The 13,450-nt window shown below is 36.6% G+C and overlaps 1 protein-coding gene across 1 annotated transcript; it reads right to left on the bottom strand.

The window, feature by feature from the left end:
- Window positions 1–2,273: 2,273 nt before the first annotated feature.
- LOC138667420 (uncharacterized) lies at window positions 2,274–5,347 on the bottom strand. The gene is made up of 4 exons (XM_069755635.1): window positions 5,241–5,347; window positions 4,660–4,836; window positions 4,342–4,452; window positions 2,274–4,160 (listed from the first exon to the last, which is right to left on the bottom strand). Exons 1-4 carry the CDS (start codon window positions 5,341–5,343, stop codon window positions 3,478–3,480), a joined length of 1,074 nt encoding a protein of 357 aa, XP_069611736.1. The 5' UTR covers window positions 5,344–5,347; the 3' UTR covers window positions 2,274–3,477.
- Window positions 5,348–13,450: the final 8,103 nt, after the last annotated feature.

The following is a 13,450-nucleotide window of genomic DNA, read 5'->3' as shown; positions in this document are numbered from 1 at the left end:
CTCAATCTGACAGGTGCCCCGCCCCCTATCAAAGTGTATCAAAGTGTGTAACCCCTCCCCTCCCCTTGTCTGACGGCTGGTATCCAGCTGTCCCTCCTTGTTTGATTCCCCCTTTTGATATAGTTTAATATAGTTTAATTTGTTGTAGTTTTGATATTATTCCCGTATTTTGTGGAATAACACATGTTTATAATTATAGCCTAGTCGTGTATTTATTTTACACGTAGTTTATAACACCTTTCTCATTTGTTTTATAATAGATTTTATACGTATCCCCGAGTTTGATTCTGTAAGCTTTTGTTTTATTCACAGTGTATTCATATAGTGGAGAACTTAAAGCTGTTTATATGTGTCTCTACTGAGCACTATGGTGAACATTAACTAAATGTTTATTTTCACAAACAGAGAATCTGCTGTGGGTATTTGCAGTGTATTCATATAGTGGAGAACTTAAAGCTGTCTATTTGTTTTTGTAAATGGTGAACACTAACTAAATGGTGAACATTATCTAAATTAGGTTAACTGCGGTTCAGAGGTTCATAACACCTAGGTCAATTGTTGTTGTATTTGCGTTAACCAATAAATGTTTATTTTCACAAGCAGAAGAGGCAGCTTTTTTTGTTTGTACATGTATTGTACCTGAAGGTTATCTACTGAGGGCATTGTAAGTTGTGTTTATTCACATTGTAGCAGATTTTCTCCTTGTGGCTGCCTTATATACACAGAAGCGATATGCACCAATGTCACAACACAAGTTATAATATGACCCAATGTTACAACACAAGTAAAACCAAAGACACGATATTGTAAAAAATTTAAAAAGATTTATTTCTCACGATAAAACAACAGCTCAAATTTTAAGTTAGCTAACAGCATGATGCTGACAAATGCATCATTGCGGTATCTGATAACGACACGATGAACAAGTATGAAAATACACCAATATTAACTATTTTCGCCCGCATTTTATATAAAACATGCATAAAAAATCTTCTTGGCTGCACCAAAACACGTAAGAAACAAATGTACAACTTTTAGCGCTGCAGCATACGCAGATATTATTTCGGCGTTCTTTAATTCTACATTATTTTATCACACATTAATTTCACAACTTTTATATGATATTTATAACACATTCTCATTTATAAGGGATTTATAGCACAATATTGTAAAATCATTTATTGGTGCGCGGCCTTACTAATATCCTTTGAAAATAAATTCAACATTATTATTCCATGCTGTGACATTTTTATTCTGCAGCAACCTGTTTAGTAAAAATTCAGCATTCTTTTTATATCTTTGGTTTATATTATATTAGCTTTTTGTCATAGGTCAGGGATTTTTTTTTTTTTTTTTTTTTGCACTTTATTAATATGCGGTTATTAGTCATTTAGGACTTATGTTATCATGTTTTTTGCACTTTATTAATATGTTGACCACATAGGTCAGGGATTTTTGCACTTTATTAATATGCGGGCCACATAATAAAGTGCAAAAATCCCTGACCTATGTGGTCAGCATATTAATAAAGTGCAAAAAACATGATAACATAAGTCCTAAATGCCTAATAACCGCATATTAATAAAGTGCAAAAACATGATAACATAAGTCCTAAATGCCTAATAATCGCATATTAATCATAAATAAGTTCTAAATGTCTATTTCTTGTGTGTGTTGTATGTTAATAAAGTGCAAAAATCACTGACCTAACATACAACACACACAAGAAATAGACATTTAGAACTTATTTATGATTAATATGCGATTATTAGGCATTTAGGACTTATGTTATCATGTTTTTGCACTTTATTAATATGCGGTTATTAGGCATTTAGGACTTATGTTATCATGTTTTTTGCACTTTATTAATATGCTGACCACATAGGTCAGGGATTTTTTGTGCTTTATTAATATGCGGGCCACAAACACTTCTGCACCCACGGGCGCTTCTCAACCAACCATGCATCCGGTACTCATCAGGCACTGTGAAATAATGCAAAAATACATCTGTGTGCGGCTGTCGGCATCAACATTTTGCTATTATAAGTTTATGGTTCTGTAAAGAACACGCAACACATACAGAACTTTTAATGTTTTTGTGTAAAATCGCGGTCAGACAGGCACAAACACACACACACACACACGCACACAACACAGAACCACACACAACAAACACACAGAACCCACACACACACAACACATACAGCACACACACACACACACACACACACACACACACACACACACACACAAGAAATAGACATTTAGGACTTATTTATGTTATTATCTTTATGCACTTTGGATGTGCTGTCTATAATTTGACTCTATCCTTGTTTTGTTGAAAATAACTGGACATACATAAGAAACCGGGCAATATATCTTTATAGAAATAACACTTCTGCACTCTTTGTGCATTTCTATCAGTTTTATTCATGCATTTATAACACAACATGTTTGATATTGGTAATTTGATTCTGGGAACACATTTTAAGTTACTGCTGCACATGTATTACTGTTTTTCTTGTTTTTTGTGTAAAATTTCGTTGTTGGCTTACAAAGACATTTCTTTGAGAAATGTGTAGCATAACCAATTACCCATCACGGCCACTAGATGGCAGAATATCATATTAATTATTCTGGGATAACATTTCTCTTTGTGCATTTCTATCAGTTTTATTTATGCTTTTATAACACAACATGTCTGATATTGTTAATTTGATTCGGGGATAACACATGTTTATAAAAATAACGCTATAGCAATCGGTAATGTCAAATTCTGAAAATAGCCATTTTATATTGAATTACTAACATTTTTCTATTTTAGCGCTGACACAGCCACATATATTATTCCCGCTTTCTTTAATTCTGCATTATTTTATCACATGATGAAAATAGTCATGGGATAACATTTCTCTTTGTGCATTTCTATCAGTTTTATTTATGCTTTTATAACACAACATGTTTGATATTGTTAATTTGATTCGGGGATAACACATGTTTATAAAAATAACGCTATAGCAAGCGGTAATGTCAAATTCTGAAAATAGCCATTTTATATTGAATTACTAACATTTTTCTATTTTAGCGCTGACACAGCCACATATATTATTCCAGCTTTCTTTAATTCTGCATTATTTTATCACATGATGAAAATAGTCATTTTATATTGAATTATTGCAGCTCGCGGCGCGTTACCACTGGACTCGTTTCTCAATTAATTTCCCAGCTGGCGACGCTATCTATAATTCGGCGTATACCTTAGGCGTGTATTTACATGGCAGTGTAATTATTTCTCACAATAAAACAGCATCTCAAATTTTAAGTTAGCTAACAGCATAATGATGACAAATGCATCTTTGCGGAATCTGATAACGAAACGATGAACAATGGACGGACCCTGACAAATACACACAACACGCACATATTATGAAAAATGACAACCATTGTATGTGATTTAAAAGACTTTAGTTAGATTTATCAGGGGTGATTTAGTTTGAAAGCACGCAGCTCCTCGGTAATGTCAGGTGTTGGACATGCATTTAACAGTCTTTCATATGTATCGCAGAAAGATTTTAGTTCCATCTGTGCGAGTTTGCTTTGAGCGTACTGCGCAGACATGTCAGTAAACATTTTGACATGGTCAGCATCCCACGAAGGACGACCTGTGTAAGGTGTATGTACAGCAACGTTCTGCTTTCTACCTACACGGCGTCGGGATACGGCTCGTTTCTTTAGAGGTAATACAGGGGCAAAAACGCTAGAAGAGCCTGCAAGAGCAGTATCTGCAGATTGCAGAGTCTGGCACACAGGTATATTGAGGGGCTCTGTGGGTGACCACATACCCTCGGAGAGCTGTTCAATTTCTCTGTTTTCAGGCGTAACTTGTGGTATGACGCCTGTGCTATTGGCGGGCCGAGTTATGCGGGGCCTAGCGTTCGGCGCTGCACGTTTCTCTCTTGAAACGTTCGTATATTTCTGATGTGAAATCTTGGGGCTTGGATTCCCGGGTTGTTTTGGTGCAGCGTAGCATTCATCACGATCCACAACACAGATGGGCGAGAGAGATGTTGTTCGCACCGCCGTATTAGCTCTTTGTGGTTGATTCTCTTCAGCGTCGTAATTACGCCGGTGCAAAACTCGTTGCTGAAGAGGCGACGTATCTAAAAGAAAAGATACAAGTGGCGGTTAGCCGCGAAACGGCACAAAATTGGAAAAGCTAAACGGCGACGCATAGCTATGATCATGCGTAATATTTGAAAAGTTAATGGGGACAGGTACCCATGAAATCATTGTAACAATATTTACATAAACCTGTATAGAGCAGTCCAGATATATACTTACAAGTATGAAGCGGGAATTGTCCCACATCAGCTCCTGGTTTAACGGGCGGCGCAATGCTCAAACTCGCAGAGGCGGGAATATTCTCTTTTTCAAGCTGTATTTTCCGGGCAACTAGATTAGCGGGTGTAAGTAAAAATATAACGATTAGCGAACACAGAATTGATTTTCTACACAAAACTGCAGCGGTGAGACGAATATATATATATATATATATATATATATTCAAAAATGAATTTTCTGACAGTTAGCTAGCAGCTGTAAGTAAATATGAGTATTACACAAAAGTGAGAATCGACTGTATTTCAAGTGAACAGATACCTTTTCTATTCTTGAAACATCGGCGTAACGAGTTGCCGCGTCTTTTAGGAGCATCGGGTTTCGCTGAAGTTGCAGGGTTCTTGACATCTATGATCTCCACGTCTGAACCCAGCGTATCGCGTGGTTCGGGAACACACCAGTTTTCAGCCATATCGTCAGATGTCTCCGTGTCAGTATCTGTATGAGAAATTGCGCGTAGTTCGTGTTTACATACAAAGGATTAAAGCAACGGATATAGTATAATATAGTTTTACGGTATAAACATATTTGCGGTGTAAATTAATATAGCAAGACTTATGCCGCTATATATTAATAATTCAGTATTATATTGGTGGCTACCGCTATTATTTGTTTTATGAATTTAATCATATATTTATTATGACATAATTTGTGTAATACAATAGTTAAAAGATGCTATAGTTTTACACCATAAACAGTATATATTAACATAGATATATATATATATATATATATATATATATTTAGCATTCTTACATGTGATACATGAAAGATAAATATCTTTGTACCGTGTTACAATGACATTTTTCCCTATCTAAAAGCAAAAAGGTGCTCCTAATTACCCATGATGAGATGAAGAGCAGGCCCATTATCGGCTATCGGCGCCACGGCTTCAATGCGCGCATAATTCTGCGTTATGAAATTATTGCGCCAATCGGGCGACATACACGGCTCTTAAATAAGAAAGAATGCATGAATATATAATACTTATAATATAATGACACAATCAGAATGAGTCAATACTCTGTACATTATACGCGTATAATACCGAGTTAATACATGCATTAATTGCATGTATGACTGTGTTCTGGGTGTTAACAGAAGGCGTGTGATGTGGCGTAACTGGGTGTGTTTCTGGGTGTTAACACCTGAGTTGCTTTCTGACACTCAGGATAAATACAGCTGACTGTCCCACTACAGGACAACAGACATCCACCAGAAGCCCGACTAGGTTAAAAAGCAGAGCTATTCTAAATGTAAGTATATAAGACAGTTGTGTTATTATTCGCAAATGCTTAATTATATTTAACTATGCATCTCTAAACCATAATTAAGGATGTTATTTGTTTAATAAGTTAGTGTTATACTGGAAGCTAACTGCATATTTAGTAGCGATGTATAATATAGTTTTTACTGTATAAGCCATATTTGTGGGACATAATTAATATAGAAAGGCTTATGGCTGGGTCATAACAACCATTGTTATCTGACATGTGCGAGCAATTAGTCACGGGTGCCGTATAATGCGGTTTCCTGTAGGTGTGTTCACGGTGGGTGGTAATTTCTCTCTGAACAGTTGCGCTACTCTCTGAAAAGTAAGTGTTTACTGTTTTATTTGCGGTCTAATATTATCAATGCCTGTAAAGCATATTTTTTGTAACGTAGTTTTAAACTGTATTTATTGGCGGAGCAGTTATAGATAAAACTTATCCCCTATTTAAGATGGAGGCCCAATACCCTCGCGAGCAATGCAGCCCCCTTCTTGCAAGCACACAATTAGGTATTATACGCGTATAATGTACAGAGTATTGACTCATTCTGATTGTGTCATTATATTATAAGTATTATATATTCATGCATTCTTTCTTATTTAAGAGCCGTGTATGTCGCCCGATTGGCGCAATAATTTCATAACGCAGAATTATGCGCGCATTGAAGCCGTGGCGCCGATAGCCGATAATGGGCCTGCTCTTCATCTCATCATGGGTAATTAGGAGCACCTTTTTGCTTTTAGATAGGGAAAAATGTCATTGTAACACGGTACAAAGATATTTATCTTTCATGTATCACATGTAAGAATGCTAAATAAATATATATATATATATATATATATATAATCTATGTTAATATATACTGTTTATGGCGTAAAACTATAGCATCTTTTAACTATTGTATTACACAAATTATGTCATAATAAATATATGATTAAATTAATAAAACAAATAATAGCGGTAGCCACCAATATAATACTGAATTATTAATATATAGCGGCATAAGTCTTGCTATATTAATTTACACCGCAAATATGTTTATACCGTAAAACTATATTATACTATATCCGTTGCTTTAATCCTTTGTATGTAAACACGAACTACGCGCAATTTCTCATACAGATACTGACACGGAGACATCTGACGATATGGCTGACAACTGGTGTGTTCCCGAACCACGCGATACGCTGGGTTCAGACGTGGAGATCATAGATGTCAAGAACCCTGCAACTTCAGCGAAACCCGATGCTCCTAAAAGACGCGGCAACTCGTTACGCCGATGTTTCAAGAATAGAAAAGGTATCTGTTCACTTGAAATACAGTCGATTCTCACTTTTGTGTAATACTCATATTTACTTACAGCTGCTAGCTAACTGTCAGAAAATTCATTTTTGAATATATATATATATATATATATATATATATATATATATATATATATATATATATATATATATATATATATATATATATTCGTCTCACCGCTGCAGTTTTGTGTAGAAAATCAATTCTGTGTTCGCTAATCGTTATATTTTTACTTACACCCGCTAATCTAGTTGCCCGGAAAATACAGCTTGAAAAAGAGAATATTCCCGCCTCTGCGAGTTTGAGCATTGCGCCGCCCGTTAAACCATGAGCTGATGTGGGACAATTCCCGCTTCATACTTGTAAGTATATATCTGGACTGCTCTATACAGGTTTATGTAAATATTGTTACAATGATTTCATGGGTACCTGTCCCCATTAACTTTTCAAATATTACGCATGATCATAGCTATGCGTCGCCGTTTAGCTTTTCCAATTTTGTGCCGTTTCGCGGCTAACCGCCACTTGTATCTTTTCTTTTAGATACGTTGCCTCTTCAGCAACGAGTTTTGCACCGGCGTAATTACGACGCTGAAGAGAATCAACCACAAAGAGCTAATACGGCGGTGCGAACAACATCTCTCTCGCCCATCTGTGTTGTGGATCGTGATGAATGCTACGCTGCACCAAAACAACCCGGGAATCCAAGCCCCAAGATTTCACATCAGAAATATACGAACGTTTCAAGAGAGAAACGTGCAGCGCCGAACGCTAGGCCCCGCATAACTCGGCCCGCCAATAGCACAGGCGTCATACCACAAGTTACGCCTGAAAACAGAGAAATTGAACAGCTCTCCGAGGGTATGTGGTCACCCACAGAGCCCCTCAATATACCTGTGTGCCAGACTGTGCAATCTGCAGATACTGCTCTTGCAGGCTCTTCTAGCGTTTTTGCCCCTGTATTACCTCTAAAGAAACGAGCCGTATCCCGACGCCGTGTAGGTAGAAAGCAGAACGTTGCTGTACATACACCTTACACAGGTCGTCCTTCGTGGGATGCTGACCATGTCAAAATGTTTACTGACATGTCTGCGCAGTACGCTCAAAGCAAACTCGCACAGATGGAACTAAAATCTTTCTGCGATACATATGAAAGACTGTTAAATGCATGTCCAACACCTGACATTACCGAGGAGCTGCGTGCTTTCAAACTAAATCACCCCTGATAAATCTAACTAAAGTCTTTTAAATCACATACAATGGTTGTCATTTTTCATAATATGTGCGTGTTGTGTGTATTTGTCAGGGTCCGTCCATTGTTCATCGTTTCGTTATCAGATTCCGCAAAGATGCATTTGTCATCATTATGCTGTTAGCTAACTTAAAATTTGAGATGCTGTTTTATTGTGAGAAATAATTACACTGCCATGTAAATACACGCCTAAGGTATACGCCGAATTATAGATAGCGTCGCCAGCTGGGAAATTAATTGAGAAACGAGTCCAGTGGTAACGCGCCGCGAGCTGCAATAATTCAATATAAAATGACTATTTTCATCATGTGATAAAATAATGCAGAATTAAAGAAAGCTGGAATAATATATGTGGCTGTGTCAGCGCTAAAATAGAAAAATGTTAGTAATTCAATATAAAATGGCTATTTTCAGAATTTGACATTACCGCTTGCTATAGCGTTATTTTTATAAACATGTGTTATCCCCGAATCAAATTAACAATATCAAACATGTTGTGTTATAAAAGCATAAATAAAACTGATAGAAATGCACAAAGAGAAATGTTATCCCATGACTATTTTCATCATGTGATAAAATAATGCAGAATTAAAGAAAGCGGGAATAATATATGTGGCTGTGTCAGCGCTAAAATAGAAAAATGTTAGTAATTCAATATAAAATGGCTATTTTCAGAATTTGACATTACCGATTGCTATAGCGTTATTTTTATAAACATGTGTTATCCCCGAATCAAATTAACAATATCAAACATGTTGTGTTATAAAAGCATAAATAAAACTGATAGAAATGCACAAAGAGAAATGTTATCCCAGAATAATTAATATGATATTCTGCCATCTAGTGGCCGTGATGGGTAATTGGTTATGCTACACATTTCTCAAAGAAATGTCTTTGTAAGCCAACAACGAAATTTTACACAAAAAACAAGAAAAACAGTAATACATGTGCAGCAGTAACTTAAAATGTGTTCCCAGAATCAAATTACCAATATCAAACATGTTGTGTTATAAATGCATGAATAAAACTGATAGAAATGCACAAAGAGTGCAGAAGTGTTATTTCTATAAAGATATATTGCCCGGTTTCTTATGTATGTCCAGTTATTTTCAACAAAACAAGGATAGAGTCAAATTATAGACAGCACATCCAAAGTGCATAAAGATAATAACATAAATAAGTCCTAAATGTCTATTTCTTGTGTGTGTGTGTGCTGTATGTGTTGTGTGTGTGTGGGTTCTGTGTGTTTGTTGTGTGTGGTTCTGTGTTGTGTGCGTGTGTGTGTGTGTTTGTGCCTGTCTGACCGCGATTTTACACAAAAACATTAAAAGTCTGTATATGTTAGATGTCTTTGTATAAAAAGGAGTCAAATTATAGGCAGCACAGGCACCTGTAAAATTAATAGTGTAAAATTAATATGTGCTAAAATAATGTAGAATTAATGAAAGCTGTAATAATATATGGGAATGTGTCACTTTTATATTCGTATAAAACACAACGCTTCTTACATGACAAACAACAAAAACAAATGAAAGGTGTTATAAACCATGTGTAAAATAAATACACGACTAGGCTATATTTATAAACATGTGTTACCCCAGAATCAAGGCCACAATAACTTTTCTTTAAGCCGCTGACCCGCAGTTGGAACTAAAATCTTTCTGCGATACATATGAAAGACTGTTAAATGCGTGTCCAACACCTGACAATACCGAGGAACTGCGTGCTTTCAAACTAAATCACCCCTGATAAATCTAACTAAAGTCTTTTAAATCACATACAATGGTTGTCATTTTTCATAATATGTGCGTGTTGTGTGCTGTGTGTATTTGTGTGTGTGTGTGAGTTCTGTATGTGTTGCGTGTTCTTTACAGAACCATAAACTTATAATAGCAAAATGTTGATGCCGACAGCCGCACACAGATGTATTTTTGCATTATTTCACAGTGCCTGATGAGTACCGGATGCATGGTTGGTTGAGAAGCGCCCGTGGGTGCAGAAGTGTTTGTGGCCCGCATATTAATAAAGCACAAAAAATCCCTGACCTATGTGGTCAGCATATTAATAAAGTGCAAAAAACATGATAACATAAGTCCTAAATGCCTAATAACCGCATATTAATAAAGTGCAAAAACATGATAACATAAGTCCTAAATGCCTAATAATCGCATATTAATCATAAATAAGTTCTAAATGTCTATTTCTTGTGTGTGTTGTATGTTAATAAAGTGCAAAAATCACTGACCTATGTGGCCCGCATATTAATAAAGTGCAAAAACATGATAACATAAGTCCTAAATGACTAATAACCGCATATTAATAAAGTGCAAAAAAAAAAAAAAAAAATCCCTGACCTATGACAAAAAGCTAATATAATATAAACCAAAGATATAAAAAGAATGCTGAATTTTTACTAAACAGGTTGCTGCAGAATAAAAATGTCACAGCATGGAATAATAATGTTGAATTTATTTTCAAAGGATATTAGTAAGGCCGCGCACCAATAAATGATTTTACAATATTGTGCTATAAATCCCTTATAAATGAGAATGTGTTATAAATATCATATAAAAGTTGTGAAATTAATGTGTGATAAAATAATGTAGAATTAAAGAACGCCGAAATAATATCTGCGTATGCTGCAGCGCTAAAAGTTGTACATTTGTTTCTTACGTGTTTTGGTGCAGCCAAGAAGATTTTTTATGCATGTTTTATATAAAATGCGGGCGAAAATAGTTAATATTGGTGTATTTTCATACTTGTTCATCGTGTCGTTATCAGATACCGCAATGATGCATTTGTCAGCATCATGCTGTTAGCTAACTTAAAATTTGAGCTGTTGTTTTATCGTGAGAAATAAATCTTTTTAAATTTTTTACAATATCGTGTCTTTGGTTTTACTTGTGTTGTAACATTGGGTCATATTATAACTTGTGTTGTGACATTGGTGCATATCGCTTCTGTGTATATAAGGCAGCCACAAGGAGAAAATCTGCTACAATGTGAATAAACACAACTTACAATGCCCTCAGTAGATAACCTTCAGGTACAATACATGTACAAACAAAAAAAGCTGCCTCTTCTGCTTGTGAAAATAAACATTTATTGGGTACGCAAATACAACAACAATTGACCTAGGTGTTATGAACCTCTGAACCGCAGTTAACCTAATTTAGATAATGTTCACCATTTAGTTAGTGTTCACCATTTACAAAAACAAATAGACAGCTTTAAGTTCTCCACTATATGAATACACTGCAAATACCCACAGCAGATTCTCTGTTTGTGAAAATAAACATTTAGTTAATGTTCACCATAGTGCTCAGTAGAGACACATATAAACAGCTTTAAGTTCTCCACTATATGAATACACTGTGAATAAAACAAAAGCTTACAGAATCAAACTCGGGGATACGTATAAAATCTATTATAAAACAAATGAGAAAGGTGTTATAAACCACGTGTAAAATAAATACACGACTAGGCTATAATTATAAACATGTGTTATTCCACAAAATACGGGAATAATATCAAAACTACAACAAATTAAACTATATTAAACTATATCAAAAGGGGGAATCAAACAAGGAGGGACAGCTGGATACCAGCCGTCAGACAAGGGGATGGGAGGGGTTACACACTTTGATACACTTTGATAGGGGGCGGGGCACCTGTCAGATTGAGTTTGACGAATAATCTGAATTATACACTACTTACGTTTTCCACTGTCTTCGTTCCAGGTCTTTGCCTGTACAGTGAGAGCCTCATTATACACCTGTATAAGGCTAGGTTCCCATTGCGTTATGGCGGTACGTTTAACGAACTACGTTACACCGCGGCTTAACGTGGTGTAACGTAGTCCAATAACGCCGCCATTGCTTGTAATGGTGAACGCATCGCTAGCGCACGCCCACATTGGGCGTGCGCTAGCGATGTGCCATCATTTGAGTGATGGACCGCGAACGCTGCTTGCAGCATTCGCGGTCCGTTCCTCGCTAGCGCAGATTGGGCATCTGTGCTAGCGGGATCGGCTAACGCAATCCCTTTTGGGACATTGCGTTAGCGCAGTCCGTAGCGCTATGTGCTAAACGGACTGCCCTAACGCAATGGGAACCTAGCCTAAGTACAGTATCTAGTGAAGCAGTAAAGACTGTTTTTTTTTTAGCATTGCTGCTTCCTCAGATTGTTCGCTCTTGTGAACAGGGCCGTGCTACTCGGTTGTAGTCTTAACCTGTATAAGGCTGCCGTCACACTATCAGTATTTGGTCAGTATTTTACATCAGTATTTGTAAGCCAAAACCAGGAGTGGGTGATAAATCCTGAAGTGGGGCATATGTTTCTATTATACTTTTCCTCTAATTGTTCCACTCCTGGTTTTGGCTTACAAATACTGATGTAAAATACTGACCAAATACTGCTAGTGTGACGGCAGCCTTACTGTGTAATATGTGGCGTTTTTTGTACATGTCCTTTCTCAATTAGTGCTGTGATATGTGTTGGCACTGTATAAGATAATTCATAAAAATAAAGGCATGTTACAAGCACTGTGCTAACACACACTGTGTACACACACACACACACTGTACACACAGTCTGTACACACACACACACTGTATATACACACTGTACACACAAAAGACCTGCCACAAGAGCTGAACCTGCCAGCAAGCCAGCCAGAGTATGCCAGCAGCCACACCTTGACAGCAGCCAGTTCTATCCATGCCTTCTTCTGGGAGTCCTCCTCCACGTCGTCTGCGCTGTGAGGTCAATACATTTTTTTGTTTTTAATGATGATGTTCCCTTTTTTATTTTTTGCCATGTTTATGTTATATATATATATATATATATATATATATATATATATATATACACACACATTTTTATATTTTTAAAAATATACCTTAATCTATAATTTTTGTATAACAGGAAGCTGCAGCAGCAGAAGAGGTGCTTCCAGAAGAAGACCGAAGGGGTGGAGAGATGCCTGGAGTGGGCTCGCAATTGGTAAGTTTCTTGCATGCGTCACAGAACCATATCCTCACACTACACACAAAAAACAGATCATTACAGACCTAACACTGCACACAACACATAAGCCTACATCCAAGCACATCATTTTTTTTATTATAGTCTTCTGATTCTGGTGCTCGATCCAGAGGTCCTCAAAGTGCCTCCCAGGGTCGTCGGCGTGAGCGGCAGGGCGGTCGCCATTGGGTAAGAATTT

Source organism: Ranitomeya imitator, chromosome 2 (genome assembly GCF_032444005.1).
Source record: "Ranitomeya imitator isolate aRanImi1 chromosome 2, aRanImi1.pri, whole genome shotgun sequence".
Taxonomy (NCBI): Eukaryota; Metazoa; Chordata; class Amphibia; order Anura; family Dendrobatidae; genus Ranitomeya; species Ranitomeya imitator.
Note: the sequence above shows the minus strand (reverse complement) of the source record. Positions and strands in the feature narration are given on the sequence as shown.

Excerpts from the sequence above, each read along its gene's own strand:
- LOC138667420 (XM_069755635.1), bottom strand. The coding sequence starts at position 5,343 with ATGTCGCCCGATTGGCGCAATAATTTCATAACGCAGAATTATGCGCGC. Across the intron at positions 4,453-4,659 it reads ATGTTTCAAGAATAGAAAAG|TTGCCCGGAAAATACAGCTT; the intron begins GTATCTGTTCAC and ends CCGCTAATCTAG. Across the intron at positions 4,161-4,341 it reads ACAATTCCCGCTTCATACTT|ATACGTCGCCTCTTCAGCAA; the intron begins GTAAGTATATAT and ends CTTTTCTTTTAG.